Below are 19,704 nucleotides of genomic sequence, written 5' to 3' on the forward strand. Positions count from 1 at the left end.
CATTACCTGCCTCACAGGTTTATAGTGAGGATTAAATGAGATAAGACATATAAATTGCTTCTCAAATATTAAAATTCTATATAAATGTTAGATATTATTATAATCCTCTCCAATATCTTAGAACTACAAAGACAGACAAAATATAAATCACAAAGGCAAATGCATCAGTGAATCTGAAGGTGAATAATACTAAAAAAAATTGATATATTAACAGACAGTATAAAAAAGTTATCACTATTCCTTTAGATCAGAAGGTCACCCAGTTAAGTAAGTATTAAGTTATCTGTGGTCACATTTGAACTCAGATCCTCCTGATTCCAGGGCCAGTGCTCTTTCACTGTGCCACCTACCTGTGCCCCTGACTTTTTCAAAAAAAGGTTTACATTAAGAAATTATAGTAGAATGGTAAAGAAAAAGTAGTGCAAAGATTCTACTTCTGATGGCAGCTGGTTAAATAATCTTTGGAAAGCCATCAAACTTCTCAATGTCTTAGATTCTTAACTTGCAAACTGAAGAGTATTAGACTATATCATCTCTGTCTCCTAGTTCAAAATTCTATAACTCTAAATAGAATATTTAGGAGTCATAGGCAACACAGCTAGGTAATTAAGTGTCTGAAGCCAGATTTGAACTCAGGTACTTCTGACCCCAGAGCCAGTGTTCTATCCACTGTGCCACCTAGCTGCCCCCTTAGGTACTTCTATAACTCTAAGTAAGTGTATCTAGGAATCCTAGAAATTATATATATATATATATTCTACTTCCATATATATATTATTTAATGAAATGTTTCCAATTAAATGTAAAAACTATATTTATCATTCAGTTTTTAAAATTTTGAGCTCCAGATTTTTTTCTCTCCCTCCCACCCCTGTTCCATCTTTAAGACAAGCAATTATCAATTATACATATGGAGTCATGCAAAGTGTATTTCCATATTAGCCACGTTGCAAAAGATAACATATATATATGCAAAAACAAGAAAAATAAGAAAGTTAAAAAATGTATGTTTTAGTCTTCACTCAGAGCTCATCAAATCTCTCAAAGGAAGTAGATAGCATTTTTTATCATAAGTCTTTCAGAATTGTCAGATCTTTTATTGCTGAAAATGCCTAAATCTTTCAAGTTGATCTCTGATGCAATATTGCTATTACACACAATAGCATTTCATCACAATCATATTCCACAGCTTGTTTAGTCATTTCCCAATTAATGGGCATCTCCTTAATTCTTTGCCACCAAAAAGAGTTTCTCTAAAATTTATCTTGTGCAAATAGGTCCTTTTTCCTTTTTCTTTGATCTCTTTGGGATATAGGTCCAGTAGTAGTTTTGCTAGGTCAAAGAATATGGGCAATTTTATACCCCCTTTGGGCACAAGTTCCCAAATTATTTTCCAAAATATTTGGATCAGTTTGCAATTCCACAAAAAATTAGTGTCCCAATTTTTCTACATCCCTTCCAACATTTGTTATTTTCCTTTTCTATCATGTTATAACCAATCTGATAGGTATGAGGTGGTATATCAGAGTTGTTTTATAATTTGTATTTCTCTAATCAATCATGATTTAGAACATTTCTATCATGGAATCCTAGGTACTTTCACTCAATCATCAACTGAGCAAGTATTTATTAAACATTTACTTTTTTCCCAGAAACCCTAAATCTATTTTTATCAGGTGTGCTAGGTGTTCTTGAATACTTGTTTTGGAAGTAGAAAATTTGGGGTAGAGTCCAGGTTACTAACTTTATGATCCTAATAAAATCCAGCTACCTCTCTGAGCCTTACTTTTTCCACTTGTAAATTAGGGATATCTACCACCTGACCCACTATCTGGTTCATTATAGAAATTAACCTCTTACTGTAATTATTGATAATAGTGATATTGCTGGCAAAAACAATATAATCACTCAAAGCTTTTTCACTTAGGAATTTCATAATTCAGTTAGGGAGACAAGATTATTCATATGAACGTGACATCAATTTGGTGAAAAGGAGATCAAAAGGGAATTCCAGAGTCAAAAAGCAAAAGACATTCTTGAAATCAGTACTTCAAGAAGAAGCTGTACTTTGAGTCTGCCCTCAATTTCTCCATATCTAAATGGATAAAGAGTTGCTGTGGCTAAAAAAATTATCAGCCTCTGCCATGACACAATGAGACATTCATTCAGAGTGAGACTTTAGTGATAAGTTCTGTAGTTTAATTTTTAAAATTACTATTTCTATTATTAATGATTTAATGAGAATATAAAATAGCTTGTTTTTACTTTCAGGATTGAGCCGAAAGTCATTCAATAGTGCCCTCTTGTGGCTGCTTGGTCATCCAGCTCACCAAGAATTCTATTTCAAAATACCTGCTCAGATGTTACTTCAAGTAAACAGATTTTTATTAAGTACCTTTTTTGGCAATATTAAGCAAATAATTATGCTTGTGCCTGGAGAATATTAAAATAAAATGAAGCAAATCTTGCTTTCAAGGAACTTATAATCTTGTTGGGGTGAAGGAGTTACACAGAAATAATTATACTATATGGTATTTGCTGTTCAGTCATTTCTCACTTTGTGACCCCATTTGGGGTTTTCTTGGCCGAGATACTGAAGTGGTTTGTCCTTTTCTTTTCCAGTTCATTTTACAGATAAGGAAACTAAGGCAAATAGGGCCAAGTGACTTGCCCGTGATCACAGAGCAAATAAGTGTCTGAGGCCCAATTTAAACTCAGCTTCTCCTGACTCCAGGTCTGGTGTTCTATCTACTCTACCACTTAGCTACCTTGCATAAAAATGGGAAGGGTGTAATATAAAGGATATAAGAAACAAGGAAGGAGAAGCTACTTTCACCTGGGAAGATCAGAGAAACCATTATGAAGGAAGTGTCATGTGAATTGAGTCTAAAAAAAAGAGAAACATAAAGATGAAGAAGGGAATGGCCAAGGAAAGGGAGTAGTCAAGGAAGTGCAAGGGCTAGATGATGGCATGAGCTAAAGCATCCGGTCAAAGGAGATCAGAGTTGGAGGGGTGGCAAGCCATATAATTTGGCTATAATTAGGAGTATAGGGATGAGATTAGTATGAGATCAGCCTGGATACAGTCAGATAGATTGTAGATTGTCTTAAAGGTCAGGCTTAGTAGGCAATAAGATACCACAATCAGCTTGTTTCTATGGAAGGATTATATTCAGTGTAGATGGTTACATTAGGAGGACTTCAACAAGAAGCTGATGAGGGATTGAACTATGGTAGTGGCAGTGGGAGTGAAAGGAAATGTGATGTGACTTTTAAAAAATCAAAGAGTTAAAAGGAATCACAGTCCATTCTCTACCTGAATGAGAATCTCCTCTACATCAAAGTCATCTTCTGGTTTTCCTTACTTGAAGACCTCTAGTGAAGAAGGGAAAATCATTTTTCCCCAGGCAACTTGTTCCACTTTAGGATGACCTTAATAGTAGCTGACAATTATAAAAAGCCTTCAAGTTTGTAAAGCACTTTACATACATTATCATGTTTGATATCAATAATATAGTGAAGGAAATATCACAGTTTTTATAGCCACACTTTACAGATGAGGAAACTGAGGCTCAGAATACATATATGTACATACATACATACATATATATATATATGTATGTCTGGTTTTGGATACTTACCAGTTGTGTGACCCCCAGGTACTCTCTGTCTATCTCGGTTTCTTCATCTGGAAAATTGGAGCAATAAGAGCACCAACTTCATAAGGCTGTTGTGAGGACAAACAAATAACATTTGTGAAGCCCCTAGCACAATGCATGGCACATCCTTTTTCATTCTTTCTTTCCTTCTTCCCTTTCATTCCACAGTCACACAAGAAGTAAAAATCATTTTTCAAACCCAGGTCTACCAAGTCCAAATCCAAGCTGCTTTCTACTGTAGTGAGCAGCCTTTCAAATTGTTAGATTAGGATTCCCTTGGAGCAGGCTCAGGCAAGATTACAAGTCCCATACATGGAGATTTGGGGTGTGCTGCTTTTGGGCATTTATGATGGAGGGAGAGCCTTTTTTATCAGTCTCAAATTTATTTTTAATTTTTTCAAGGCAAAGATGTTAAGTGACTTGCTCAAGGTCACAAAGCTAAATATTAAGTGTCTGAGACCAAATTTGGACTCAGGTCCTCCTGACTCCAAGACTAATACTCTATTCAGTGTGCCACCAAGCTAAACCCAGTCTCAAAATTTAAGAATAATTCTGAGTTGTCTTGGGGGGGGGGGTCAGACTGGATGACATCATTCTTCTCACACTCATCTGCAAGTTGTGAGCTTATAGCTTCCTCAGCAAGCCTGTTCTTGGAATGAGGCTGCCTCCTGTTTGTCTTCTCTCCTTTGGTACAGAGCCTGCTGTGATTGCAAAAAATACCTGACATCTCTTTCCTACCCAAGCAGCAGGCTCAAGGCTTCTGGAGCAATAGCATCAGAAGCAAATTGGTCAAAAGGAAAATGTCTCAGAGAGGAAGAGAAAGAGACTAGTGGAAAATACATGATTGTCACTAACTGAATTAAGCTCAGTGGAGATAAAATGGAAAAGGTTAATAAGTAAATTAGTAACCCTAAAAAAACCTGCTTGCAAATGCCTCAATGTAGCTTAAATATTAACTTCTCAACTAATGGTTCACATAGCGATAAGTTACTAGCTTCTGTTCTAATCATTCCATGATCCTTACTCAGCATTCCCTTTTCTGTTCAGGAATGAAAAGACCTGTCCCAGACCTGATTCATGTTTGTGTGTTGAGTCCCAGTTTTAAAATATCCCCTTGCTGCAGAGAACCCTCTGACTAGACCAAAACCCAGAATTGTTCTTGGAAAGCCTGAAGTAGGGAGGGTGTTAATTATCCAATTAAAACCTAACTCGTATGGTTGTTTTGAAGATTGAATTATAAAATAAGGAATATGTGTATATATATTATATACATAAAAATTCATATATTATATATATATGTTTTAAAACTCTGAACAAATATAAGTTATATGATAATTTGGAGGCGTGATCAGAATCCAAGAAACTGTTAGAAAGTTGTCTCAGCATTCTTAGAATGATGGGATGAGGACCTGAAGTAGGGTAGGTACAGTGATAATGGATGTTTAGTAAGAAATAAATATATTGGATCATCTATTGAGAATTAATCTTAAAGGTCATAGAGCCTTCATTTTTCTTTTTTATAGTTATTCATGGCTAAAGGTCATTTTCACCCCCCAAAGCTCTGGGCAAACATAGAGTTTGACTCAAAAAGGTAATTTCCTCTTTTTGTCTTGTTTTATTTTCATGAGAAAATCTCTGGATATAGCTTAGGTGGGGCTAAGGCTTTCCCCAATGTGAGCAAAAACAGTTTCTGGCATTTAAGGTGATAAATTGAATAGGACAGTCTCTCCTCCTGCAGAAATGCAAAAGACACAAAGGACTCACTGGAGCTCATGAGCAGATACAGAAAACACAGACCACTCAAGTAGCCTGTAAATATATAAATGCCTCAAGGCAATCATCATATTTGGAGCCTTGAAGAAGAAATGCCCTTTCATAGTAGACTTGTATGTCCAAAATCCCTTACTATTTAAGGGGAGTATGGGGAAGGGGATAACAAAAGCCAGGGCCAAGGCCTCTGCTTCTTCAAATTATGGGTACTCTTCACTACCAAGTGCTTCCTGGGTATTCTTTTTTCTGCACAAAGCCTCTTCTCTCTCAAGGAGGTCAGGATTTAGACCTACTAATTTGGAGTTTGAGTCATAAAACTATCTTGTAACTTTCCCCTATCCAAAAAATAAAAGAAAAATAAAACATACTACTCAGGAATTCTCTGTATACAGGCTAAGAACCCAGATGCCAGGTTGACACTAACAAAGACATCAAAATGCTCCCTCTACAGAAGTTCCTGATCAGGGATATTGTCTATAAGCTTTCTTTGTAGGCTGAATGGAAATATTTGACTCTTTCTGCTATGTGCTTCTATTGATGCCATCACTTAAGCTGGGAAAATCACATATAAGAATATTTCTACCTATCCTATAGATTAGGTCATAAGTTAACATCAGTTGTTCTTGTGAGAGGGGGCAAGAGAAAATTCTTGAACAGAATACTGCTCTTCCATGTAAGCAGGTGCAAAGGGTGGTTCCTATAAAAAGAGTCTCTGCTTCTGGGTCTCAGTTAGACCTTGGGGGAAGTAACAATCACTGGAAACCACCAGGAATTATCAATTACTTCCTTAAGATACTGAACCACATTTCAATAGTTTCTCAGAAAGAAATTATGCTCATACTGATCAGAGAAACTTCTGACAAAGAAATTGATTACCAGAGGAGATAAGTGTCTTGCCTATGATTACATTAGTAAAGTCAGGCTTTAACCAAAGTCCTTTGACTTTACTTTTTTAAAAGTTTTTATTTATTTAAGGCAATGGGGTTATGTGACTTGTCTAAGGTCACACAACTAGACAATCATTAAGTGTCTGAGGCCATATTTGAACTCAGGTCCTCTTGACTCCAGGACTGGTGCTCTACTATGCCACCTTGCTATTAAAGCTAAAATGTGCTCAATCACCTAGTTGTCCCCTGTCCTTTGACTTTAAATCTAATGTTCTTCCTTTACCATACTACTGAACTTTATAACTGATTTGATTAGGGAGATGAACTGATGTTCCTAACTATAGGATCTCCCTCTGTTATTTTTAATATGTTCTTATAGCTTATTTTCAAATCTATATTTAATTTTTTGCATCAATATTCATTAGGACATTGATTTATATTCTCTGTTTTATATCTTTCTGGTATAGGTAATTTTGTATCATAGAAAGATATTGGAGGGGGCGGCTAGGTGGCATAGTGGATAAAGCACAGGCCTTGGAGTCAGGAGTACCTGGGTTCAAATCCAGTCTCAGACATTTAATAATTACTTAGCTGTGTGGCCTTGGGCAAGCCACTTAACCCCGTTTGCCTTGCCAAAAAAAAAAAAAAACCTGAAAGATACTGGAAAGGTGCTTTCTTTCCCTATTATAGCAACACACTGTATAATACTAAAATTGCTCTTTGAACTTTTGATAGAATTAGTTTTCCAAATATTGCATTGGTTCTTTAGTTTGCCCTGAATTTTTTAAGACTATGTGTGAGTCTTTATATTAGGATTTAGCTCACTGTAGGATTTATCATGTCAATTAAGACCCTTCATTTCCATTTTAGCTTTTAATATGCCTTAATTTGAGCTCTTATACTACTCATTCATGATAGGAGCTCATTCATGCCTTCATATCACATTGTTTCAGTAGCCTGGAATACTTTCCTTTAATTTGCCAATTCAAATCCTACTATCCTTCTATATCCAGTTAGAGTCTCATTTCTTTCATAAAGCTTTTTCTTGGTCACTTCAATTCAGTGGCAGTTTTGTCTCTGAACTCTTTTGGTACTTTCTGTCCATATCCTTTATTTGGCATTTAATTATATAAAGTACAGTCTTGTCTGCTAACATCATATACTCATTGACGAACATCTTGTACATCTTTCTCTACCCAACATTACCTTACAGATTTTAAGTACTTAAGACATGTTTCATTGATTAGCAAAAATTCTTAAGAATTCCCATAAGAAACATTCTCCACCATCATCTTTCAGCATTCTTTCTTCTTCCCAACAAAAAATAAATATCTAAGCTTCTTCAGTACTTCAGGATGGGAGGGATAAAGAGAGGGAGGAAAGAGGAAAAGAAAGGAAGAAGGAAGAGGGGAAAAAAAGGAAGAATGAGGAAGAAGGAAGCAAGAAAGAAAATATATATATTAAGCACTTACTATTAAATGCCAAGCATTGTGGTAAGAGCTGGGGAGATAAATACAAGCAAGAAGAAAGACAGTTCCTGCTCTCAAAGAATTTACATTCTAATGGGGGACAATACTAAAAGAAGCTGGATGGAGGATATTTAACACATATTGATTAACTAATTCCAACATTCTTCAAGTTCCTGCAAGAAGCACTCTTAACAACCACTTCCCAACATCCTTTCCACCCTCGACCAAAAAATAAATACCAAAGTTTCTTCTTCAGTACTTCAGGATGGAGAGCGCAGGGAAGGGTGAAGGTGCCTGGTACAGAGGCCATGGTGTGAAGTTCAGGAGTTAGGAGCATAGTAACAAGGACAGGGAATGAAGGATTGCTGACCTGGGTTCTCCAAGTACCCAGAGAAAGGAGTATCCAAGAGAAATTCACCAATGGAAGAAGGGTACCAACTTGGTAGAGGGATATTCTAAAGTGAGAAGGAATCCCAATTTAATTGGGGCAGGTACTCCCTCGACCACACCCTTCTAAAACTCAGGCACCATTTTTCAAGAGTTCCTGTTGCTAAAAAAGATAAATAAACAAATAAGTAATCACTTACCAACCCAGGATGAGTCTTTATGAAATCAAATAAGAGGGTCTTCAAAATGACAGGCATGCAGTCTCTGTTGCAGAATCACAAAATCTGGGAGTTGGAAGGAAGCTCAGAAGCCATCTAGTTCACACTATACCTCAGCAAGAAACTCTATTTAGAGGCAGCTAGCTGGCTCAGTAGGAAGTATTGGATCTGAAGTCAGGAGGCCTCAGTTCAAATCAAGCTCAGATGCTTAATAGATGGGTGAGTCACTTAACTGTCATTCATTTTAATTTTCTAAACTGTAAAATAGCTCCTAGAGTTGTTGTGAGGATCAAATGAGATAATACTTGTCACAAAGTCAGCCCTGAAATGTTCGTTTCCTTCTCCACCCCACAGACAAAATAACAAACAAAAAACAATTTATGTAAAGTTTTTCCAACTTGGAATACCCTCACCTTTCCTCATTGTCTTGCATACCATTGGCATAACCTTGGAAAATTCAATAAATTTGTAGGGCCAACATAATAGAAATTAAATTGATCCCATCAAACATTCAATAATCTGGATAAATTCAGAGATAGCTTCCTTATTAAACCGTCAGATGACACACAGCTAGGAAGGATAAGGAACACACTGGTTGATATCAGAATCCCAAAAGAGCTCTGAAGTTGATAATATTGAATTGAATCCAATTTAGGTATAAATGTAAAGCTTTACAATTTACAAATACAAGATGAAGAAGGAATGGTTACATAAAAATTTGTCTGAAAAAGGAGAGGAACATTTAATAGGTTTCAAACACAATGAGTCTACAGACTTTTTGGTGACAAAATTGCTACAACTGAAATTGGAGTCAAGAAGACTAAGTTCAAACTTTGTCTCAGACATTGACTAGGTATAAAATTCTGGGCAAGTTCTTCAGTTCTTCAGTTTACTCATCTATAAAATAGAGATAGTAAAAGCTCTTACTTTATAAGGCTGCTATGATAATTTAATGAGTATATATATATATATATGTAATCCTTTGGAAGTATTAAAGTACTATACAGATACTAGCTATAAATTTTATTATAGAATATAATTTTGAATATTTTCTAATCATTATAGAATAGAATCTTATTTTAATTTACAATCATAGAATATTCTAAATTATATTTGCTATATATCATAATGCACATATCATAGCATATTGAATAATATAATTTAGTATGCGTTTTAAAAAAGCAAATGTGATATTGGGATGCAATAAGAGCTGTATTTTCCAGGAATCAGGGAATGAAAGTCTGACTGTGCTTGATTGAGGGATTTTGTACTTTAAAGAATGGAGGGGGCGGCTAGGTGGTATATGGGGCAGCTAGATGGCGTAGTGGATAAAGCACCGGCCCTGGAGTCAGGAGTACCTGGGTTCAAATCCAGCCTCAGACACTTAATAATTAACCTAGCTGTGTGGCCTTGGCAAGCCACTTAACCCTGTTTGCCTTGCAAAAACCTAAAAAAAAAGAGTGGAGGAGGGGTACCTAGGTGGCACCCTAGATTCAGGAGGACCTGAGTTCAAATCATACCTCAGACATTTAATAATTACTTAGCAGTGTGACCCTGGGCAAGTCACTTAACCCTATTGCCTTACAAAAATAATAAAAGACTGGAAGAAAGGAGCCTAAGGAAATTCATGAGATGTCCTTATTCTTTTTAGGATAGGGCATTAACTATTAGCAAAAGATCATAGGGTCAAAGATTTAACATTGCATTTAGAGGCCATCTAGTTTACTCATCATACAGAAAAGAAAAATAAAACTGAAGGAAATAACTAGCCTCAGAGCTGGATCTAACACAGATTTTCTGATGGCAAATCTAGTGTTCTTTTAGCATGATATTTAAGAGGGAGTGATTCATGTGTCAGTGAAAGGAGAAAAGAAAAGTTTTGGAACTGTCATTGTGGTGACTGAGATAAGAAGCCAATAAGGTAAACAATAAGGAAACAATCGTCACAGAGGCATCTTGGAGGCAACTACATGAGATTATACAGTATAAAGAGTCAGAAGACGTGAGTTCAAATGTGGCCTTAGATAATTATAGCTTTGAGATACTGGCAAGTCGTTTAAATTTGCTTCAGCTTCTTCATCTGAAAAATGGAGGGGATAATAGAACCTATCTTGCTGGTTGTAAGAACCAAATGAGATCATATTAGTAAAGTGCATAATGCAAGGTCTGACACATATATAAATATATGCTATAAAAATAAATGCTAATTATTATGATGGCTCAAATATGGTAAGGAAAGACAAATTTATAGTACATGAATTCCTTTTGATTTTATAACTTTCTCCAGCAATGTTTAGTAGCTTTGTGGTAAGAATGGAGGGTGTAAAACAGTAAAGTGGAGAGTTAAAAGTTTCTCAACAAATAGGATTCTCCAAATTTTAGGGGAGTCACAACTGAAATATTAAAATGACTTATCATGAAGACAAGTGAAAATGTGGAGAAAATCAGAGTGGGAGAGAAGATTAGGAGAACAGGGATAGTTCACTATATCAGAGGTTAAAATACTGGCAAAGAGCAAGTTTAATGTGAGGTAGTAAAAAAAGGTGCAAAGATAAGAATTTCAAAGTTGTTGGTCCTTTATTTTTTGAAGAATAGATTTTATAAGTAATGCAGTTCCAAGAGAGGGTGAAACATGAAGTGTGACCATGCTAGTATGTGGCTCAAGTAGATTAAAGAAGAATTGAAGTCAAGTTGAAATAAAGGAATTTCAAGAGAGGTAATATCAACATGAATACTGGAGTCCCAGAGGATTACTGCAAAGGATAGCTAGAGGAGTTAATAGTGAGCTATAAATTCCATACCTACATTATAATTAAAATAGGATGAGATTCTTTATGTATTCATCAAAATCTTTTATGCAATTGATCATTTCAATATATCATCTTAAAAAATGTCTTGCTTCTTTAAAAAAAAAAAGGTGGGGGAGTAACCGCAAGAGTCGATAAAATCAATATTGCGTGTCAATAAAAGAGAGCTGTGTCTGACTAGATTCAAAACATTCCAAGAGAATTGTTAAACATTAAAGAATGACGCCAACTAGTGAAGTCAAAAGACTCAATATTGTAATGTAGTAAGCTAATTCCTAACTTCCTAGAAGGCCATGGTACTAGTTATTTCAACCAAGATTTCTGAAGTTCTCTGGAGTTCATCCACTTCTGTGGGCAAAAAACAACCTGACAATCAAAGTAAGCATAGTTACTACATTAATTTGAAATATTTAAAGTAGGGTGCCAGTCCATGCATAGACATTAAAACAGCATATTCCAAAATAATCTATTTTCTGCTTTCATTTATCTCTTCATATCACTTGACCAGTCCAATGTCCAGGATCATTTGCTTGGCCCTAAAGCACGAACAATCCTGTCTTATCTCCACAGCTAAGATTGTGGTGTTCCCTCTTTCTTTCTAAGTTATGATAAATGATTGGGCACTACCTCGTCTGAATGTGGAAAAATATAAGTTTTGAAACAATCTCCTTCTTTTACCCCACAACAAGCACCACAAACATGCTAAGCACAAGAAGAAACTACAGACCACTTGCAATACTTGCTGAAAAAATTCCATTTCTGATAACAACCATTCTAAACTTTTCTTCTTTCCTCATGCTTCCAATCACAGTCCTGCCTTGAATACTCTCAGCAAATGATCTTTAAGTTGTTTTTAATTTCTTTTTTTCCTTTAAAAAGCCTTTTTTAATTTTGAGTTTTACAGATTTTCCCCCAGTCTTGCTTCCCTGCCCCATCCCCCACAGAAGGTATTCTGTTAGTGTTTACATTATTTTCCATGGCATACATTGATCTCAGTTGAATGTGATGAGAGAGAAATCATGTCCTTATGGAAGAAAAATAAAGTATAAGAGACCACAAACTTACATAATAACAGTTTTTTCCCCCTAAATTGAGGGTAATAGTCTTTGGTTTTTGTTCAAACTCCACAATTCTTTCTCTGGAAACGGATGGTATTCTCCATTTCAGATAGTCCAAAATTGTCCCTGGTTGTTGCACTGAAGGAATAAGCAAGTCCATTAAGGTTGATCATCACTCCCAGGTTTCAGCAAATGATCTTGCTTCTTAATTCAGAGAAGTTTGAGACTATCTTGTCAAGTTCCTTCAGTTTCTGCCTAATTATTTTAAAATGTCTTAAAGTCTATTTTCTACTCTTTCTACTACTCTATTGCTACTATTTGCCAAAGATAATCTTTTTACATTACTCTTGATCCTCCTGCTTCCAAGATCTTGCTCCATTAAGCATCCTCTCTCGTCATGCATCTTCAGTCTTTCCTGTCTATTGGCTCCTTCCCTCAGCCTACAAAACATATGTAGATGTGTCTAGTCATCAAATTAACAGTGACATCTTACTTGTCAAATCTCAAGGCCTTTTCTCCTCCTAATTCTTCTTGACCTCTTGGTAGCATCTGACAATTTACTACCTTCTCTTCCTGGATTCTTAATCTTTAAAACAATATTAAGTTTGTCACAGGTAATAATGCATATTTGCACATTTATAGAACTTATATACATTTTAATCTATTTAATAATCTTCCAAATGAAGAATTTTAACCTATTGTTAAAAATATAAAAATGCAGTACCTACTTACTTTATAGGAACAATTGATAGATATCAGGGAAGAAGGAAATTTACCACAAATTTATACAAAAAACCTTTACATAATGGAATGGAAAATGAAATCATGATTTGCTAAGTGCATTTATTCCAAAGATCTATGTATCTTTATAAAGGTATATTATTGATCAAAAATAAAAATAAACTGAACTTCTAATCAGACCTTTGGATTGCTATAACATAAAACATTAAATCAAAATTTTAAAAAATGATTAAAAAGCATATATTAAGTGTTTACTATGGATCAAGGACTTTGCTAAGCATTAGGGTTACAAATTTAAAAAGGCAGTTCCTGCTCTCAAGGAACTCATACAATTATTTGGGAAGACCACACATGGAAGAGAGTTCATCTGCAGGGAGGATGGAAAGGATACAATGTCTTATGGATGCAGCTACTGGACCACTCACAAAGCATAGGAGTTTAGGCATCAGGAGGATGTCTGTCCCCCAGGAGTGACCCACTACCACTGGAAGTATAGGGAAGAGTAGATTAAAGGGTCAGAGTGCAGAAGGAAAGCATTTTCTATCACACTGTATTCACTAACTAATATCATAAACAATATTTTAGTGAAAGCAATGTTTTTGAATCACTAATAAAAATTCTTTTCAAAGTATTTCTTATACTTTTAAATTCCATTTTTATGTGCTTCATATTGTAAATAATTATTAGTAGAGTAGTATATACACTGGGTCATGTACTCAAAAACAACTTAGGGGTATATGATTGAAAAAGTTTGGGAGATCACAACTCTAAAATTCCTTCTAACTTTTAAATTCAACAATCTTAAGTCAGTAACAGGGGGGAAAAAGGTTGTTAAAGTGGAGTATTAACAATTGACTCAGACCCAAGGTTAGTTTTGGAATTCAATCTTGGTAGATGTGACTTTTCTTTAAAATTTTCTAGCCTTGTCTTTTTTTTTTTCCAAGCATCTTTTGGTCAAGAAATAGATGTTGCTGAGAAAAATTGTTAGAGCTGAGACATAAACAAGACCTAATGAACATCAACAAAAGGGAATTATGCCCAAGAAGCTTACAGAAACATCAAAGTAATAGAAATGGTCAAGATTTAAACCAGTTAAGATAACTTGGAGAAAGGCAAGACCAGAAAGGGGGCAAAAAAAGTAGGAGAGGGAGAGAGGGAGGGAGGGAGGGAGGGAGGGAGAGAGAGAGAGAGAGAGAGAGAGAGAGAGAGAGAGAGAGAGAGAGACAGAGTGTGTGTGTGTGTGTGTGTGTGTGTGTGTGTGTGTGTGTGTGTGTGTGTGTGTACAAATAACCCTAGTCTTAACCATATATTCTCTCTCTCCCTCTCTTCACTTCACACTTACACACTTCTCTGCTGACTTATCTAGAACATTAAAAGGTTAATGAGAGTATGAGAGTAAGCCAAGAATCCTTGTTGAATGGGCTTTGGGGAGTGGGATTGGCAAAAGACATGATTCTGAGGTTTCTGGGTTGGAAGGAAAGTCTCTGTACTTCTGGAAGTAGTTGGAATTTTAGCTGTGCTGTACCCCGAGAGTTTGTTTTTAGCATCTGCCTCATTTAAACACTATGAAGATAAAAAGAGGTTTCTCCAGTGACCTCAGAGAGGTCAGGCATGATCAGGAGTCAGGACAAAAAAGTTTTCTTCAACAGGGAGATTTTAGGTAGGTGACTTTCTGTTTCCCAACATCCCCAACCACCACCATAAGCATTTAAATTTTTCAGTACAAGAACGTATTTTCATCAGCTTCCCTGTCAATCAGCCTTCATTAAGAGGATACAAAGGTCAAGACAGTCTTCCACCCCACCGCCCCTCCCCCACCCCTGCCAAAAACAAAAAAAAGTCTTTTTCTTAAGAGAAAAATTAAGAAGGGCGGGGGAAGGCTTAGATAAAATACAATAAGAAAAAGAATCAGCTGAACAAATTTCCTGACAGGAACCACTTCTAGAACCCACCACTGGTTAGAAAGTTCCTCAGTCTGCCCCTCCCCTCCCTTTTCCAATGCTACATTTTACAACTCCCACAATTCCTAACATTGGCAAATTAGAATAATGAAATAGACGCCCTCCTGTCTTGTAATTGGTCGAGAAGAATGAGTCCCGCCTCACAGCAGTGGGACGGGGACTTCCTATTGGAGGAGACAAAGAGAGGCGGCGTGGGCGGGGTCAGGCGGCCCCCAGAGAGGCGTGGTCCTGGCTCCCGAAATCTGCCCCCGACGCGCGAGCACCATGTATCGTTCCTTCGGAATCTTCTTCCTCCCGAGCCGCTTGCTGCAGCCCTCTCCTCTGGGCCCCGCTTGCGCCGCCTGCGCCCGGCAGAGGCCTCGGATCGCCGCTCGAATGGTGAGGCTCGTCTGCCGCCGCCCTTGGGGTCAGGCCGCGATGACCTTCACCCCATCCCCAGACCCGTGGACTGAGCCGAGCCGAGCCGAGCCGAGCCGAGCCGAGCCGAGCCGAGCCGAGCCAGGCTAGGCTCGGCCGGATCGGGGCATATCGGAGGCCCCGGATAGAGGCTGCGAGCTCGGGGAGGTTGTTAGGGTGCTCTCTCTGCATGCTGTGACCCGGACTTGGGGTGAGGGGTCATTATTTTCCCAGACTCCTTCCGGTCCATAATTCCAGAGGCCTTCGGAGGGAGGAGTATCTGCGCATGCGCCGGCGTATAGCGCCCTTTTCGGGCCCTGCTTATAGGGCGCGTCTGCGCAGACTGGCTTGCTCTGCTCTGTCCTTCCTAATTTCCTCATCTGTAAAACGAGGATGTTGTTATAATGATAATAATAATGACGATGATGATTATGATGATAATAATGATAATACTGAGAATCAAATAAGATAATGTATTTGTAAAGTCCTTTGCATTCCTATGTAAATATTAGACGTTTATATCTCTTGGGTTTTCTCCTCTTTCCCGTCCTATCATTCTCCTTAAAAAACTTGGAAGTTCTGTTTCGAAGATGCACAGCAAATTGTGATGGTGCTTAGAGTTCTGGTTTGTGCAGCCCAGGATTGCCAAGTGACCTGCCAGGAAGTGTCTTTCCAAATCCTAGACCTGGGAGCCTGAGAGGATTGTAACAAGAGTCCTTCAAGGAGCAAATGTGTAATGATTTTATTATGCTGTTTGGTACCCTCTTTTTTTTTTCTGATTTGAGGGAGGAGGTTAAAAAACTAAAACTAAAGGAACAAGTGTTTGATGATTTTATTATACTGTTATGGTGCCCTATTATTTTCTGATCTGAGGGAGGAGGTTAAAAAAAACTAAAACTAAAGGAGCAAGTGTGTGATGATTTTATACTGTTTGGTGCCCTCTTTTTTTTCTGATCTGAGGGAGGAGGTTAAAAAACTAAAACTAAAGGAACAAGTGTTTGATGATTTTATTAAACTGTTTTGGTGCCCTATTATTTTCTGATCTGAGGGAGGAGGTTAAAAAAACTAAAACTAAAGGAGCAAGTGTGTGATGATTTTATACTGTTTGGTGCCCTCTTTTTTTTTTGATCTGAGGGAGGAGGTTAAAAAAATTAAAACTAAAACCTAAGGGCTTCACCATCCCATCATGTTGGGATCTAGATTTAGACCCCAGGATATATAGGATAAAAAAAAGTATTTTGTGACCCAGAGCACTGAACTTGGAGTCAGGAAGACTTAAGTTCAAATTTGGATACTAATTAACTGTGTGATCCCGGGCAAATCACTTAATTTCTGCGCCTTGTTCTCTTTATCTGTAAACTAGGTACAATAGCACTTACCTTCCAAGGTTGTTGTGAAACTTAACTTGTAGAATATTAGTAAAGTACAATCTAAATGCTAGTTCCTATTGATACTATACCAGCTATTACTTATCATGAGTTTTATTTTACTCAGTATGTTTTTCTCAGACTTTCACTGTATTATTGAATTTAAAGGGACTTGAATACCCTAGTTTTGATTCCTTGCTTGTAAAAACACTGTAATTTATAGTAGTCATGTCATGATAGTGATAAATAAGATCATATCAAATGTTTTATAATTATAAAGTTTCATATAAATGTCAAAGCTGTTACTATTTGGAGGAAAATTCCAACCTCAGATTGATTTGTTTGAATGACTTCTTTTTATTTTTAATTTCTCCATTTATGTGTTTAAAATTTTGGTGATAGAGCCTTTAAAAAAGAAAATATTTATCAAAAGAATATTGAAAGATTGTATCATCATTGTACATAAAGAATTTATTTTATTTACTCCCTGAGAGCAAGGACTGTATTTTACCTTTCTTGGTATCAAAACATAGCAAAGTTCTTGGAACTTTGAGGTTTGGTAAGTGCTTATTGATTAACAGTTTCTGTGTCTTCTCTGGTGTTTCATTCAAGAAATTTGTGTGAGAAACTTTATTTTGAAATTGCTTTTTTTTTGTAACTTGGTGGGCATCACTTTGTGATACAAAGTATTAGACTGCTGTTTCTAACTATCCTTAACAGTTTCATTTTTGCTTGATTTTCAAACCTATTTTTTGATTAGAACAATTAAAGCAAGAAGAGACCTTGATCTGTATGGTTTAATCCTCTTTTTTTTTTAAATAATTGAGGAAAGGGGTGGCTAGATGGTGCAGTAGATATCTCAGAGCACTGGCCCTGGAGTCAGGAGTACCTGAGTTCAATTCTGGCCTCAGACACTTAATAATTACCTAGCTGTGTGGCCTTGGGCAAGCCACTTAACCCCATTTGCCTTACAAAAAATGCAAACAAAAGGGGGGGGGGCTGAAACCCAGAAAGATTGCAACTTTTCCAGTCACACAGCTAATAACTGATAGAAATCAATTCAAACCCAACATATCTGACTTAAGAATTAATATTCTTAATATCCTTCTTGACCCATTTCTTATTAATTTTGAGTAGTACCAGAGGGTGATTCCCTGGCTAAATACTTGAATCTGCCTTGCAAGGCATAGGCAAAGATTTAAGGACTTCACTATTCCCTAAGTGGGCAGCTAGGGATGGCAGTGAATAGAGCACTGGCCTTGGACTCAACTCAGAGGAGGACAGGAGTTCAAATACAGCCTCAGACACTTGATACTAGACACTTGATACTTGACACTTGACACTTAGTAGCTGTGTGACTTTGGGCAAATCACTTTCAGGGCCATTTCCAGTCACCCTGATTCATATCTGGCCCTGTCTGAATCCAGATGACTCTGGAGGAGCAAGTGAGACCCATCTAATTCATGTACTTGTCATGGCATCACCTTCTTTAAGAATGAAGGACAGATATCATTATCATCATCAAGAGTGGTATTATTAATAACTGTCCTTGAAAAAACCCCATTGCCTTTCTGTGTACTAATTTATAAAGAGTTTAACTATTTGGTAAACCAATGATGCCTAAGGCACAGAAGTGTTACTTGTATTTATTAATGACTACACTTAGAAGCTGTCCCCATAGATAAGCCTTTTTCACCTCTGAACTCTTGTTTCTTCATTAGTTAAATGAGGATATTACTTGAACTTTGTAAACTATAAAGCATTACTTGTCATAAAGATGAATTATCATTACTAGGGTTCCCTTTGTTAGGATTCACAGCCATATTTTTTTGAGATTCTTTTTTTACAGATTTCTTTTTACAGAAAGGCCATGTCTAATAATTCTGGTAACAGTGACATTATGAAACAGAAGTTTATAGAGCTGGAAAGGACCTTAGAAATTGTTTAGTTGATGTCTTTCTTCATTACATTTTATATATCTAGGATTTTTATGAGTATTCAAGTATTAAAAGAACACTAAATTTCCCTAATTTTGAATTTGAGAAATGTATGTGAATATTTATGTATAGATGTATTTGAATTGTGCTATCTATCCACTTCCTGTTTTGCAATAAAATTTGTGAATATTGTTGAACTCCAAAGTACTCAATTTGGACCAATACAAAACTACAAATAAAACAACATTCCAATCTAGCAATTGTCAGACCTTTTGATCTCAGGACCCTTTTATACTTTAAAAATTGTTGAGGAACCCAAAGAGCTTTTGTTTGTATGGTTTATATCTACTGATATTTTCTAATAGAAAATAAAACCTATCATTTAAAATTTTATTCATTAAAATAATAAACCCTTTATTTTTATATTATATATATAACATATGTTAACATAAAATATATTTATGGAAAATAAGTATTTCAGATAAATTTAATGAGAAGACTGTTGTTTTATATATTTTTGCAAATTGTCTAGCTTAATATAAAACAGCTGGATTCTCATATCTATTTCAGCATTCAATCTGTTGCAAAATGTTATAAATAGTATTTTATTTTTTCCTCTAATTACACATTAAGACAATTTTTAGCATTTTTACGAGATTTTTGAGATCCAGATATTTCTCCCTCTCTCCCCTCCTTCTTCCTAAAATAGTAGGGAATTTGATAAAAGTTCAACATATGCTACCATGTAAAACATATTTCCATAATAGTCACAATTGTGAAAGAAAGAACAGATCAAAAGGGGAAAACACACACACACACACACACACACACACACACACACACACAAAATAAAGGAAGTGAAAAAGTGTGCTTCGATCTGCATTCAGAGTCCATCAGTCTTTTACTGGATATAGATAGATTTTTCCATCCTGACAGGATATTTGTGTTACTGAGAAGAGCTGAGTCAGTTGATCATCAGTCACACAATGTTACTAATACTATTTACAGTGTTTTCCTGATTCTCCTCATTTCACTTTGCATTAATTC

The 19,704-nt window shown here is 36.3% G+C and overlaps 2 protein-coding genes across 5 annotated transcripts in view; one reads left to right on the forward strand and one right to left on the reverse strand.

Annotated features, from left to right (window-relative positions):
• Positions 1-4,513, reverse strand: part of KMO (kynurenine 3-monooxygenase) — a 67,497-nt gene extending 62,984 nt beyond the window's left edge. Inside the window, exons 1-2 of one of the 4 annotated variants that reach the window (XM_074222908.1) lie at positions 4,380-4,513; positions 3,642-3,727 (exon numbers count right to left, since the gene is read on the reverse strand). The gene's annotated coding sequence lies outside the window, so the exon portion shown is untranslated. Of the gene's footprint in view, positions 1-3,641 lie in introns of all 4 variants that reach the window. The other 3 variants (XM_074222907.1, XM_074222909.1, XM_074222906.1) reach the window with 3 other exon arrangements.
• A 10,693-nt stretch (positions 4,514-15,206) lies between these two features.
• FH (fumarate hydratase) overlaps positions 15,207-19,704 on the forward strand; it is a 29,721-nt gene continuing 25,223 nt past the window's right edge. The window contains exon 1 of the mRNA XM_074222916.1: positions 15,207-15,335. Within this exon, the coding sequence (XP_074079017.1) occupies positions 15,222-15,335 (114 nt within the window). The 5' untranslated portion in view covers positions 15,207-15,221. The remainder of the gene's footprint in view (positions 15,336-19,704) is intronic.

The sequence above is a fragment of the Macrotis lagotis genome, chromosome 2, assembly GCF_037893015.1.
Source record: "Macrotis lagotis isolate mMagLag1 chromosome 2, bilby.v1.9.chrom.fasta, whole genome shotgun sequence".
Classification (NCBI taxonomy): domain Eukaryota; kingdom Metazoa; phylum Chordata; class Mammalia; order Peramelemorphia; family Peramelidae; genus Macrotis; species Macrotis lagotis.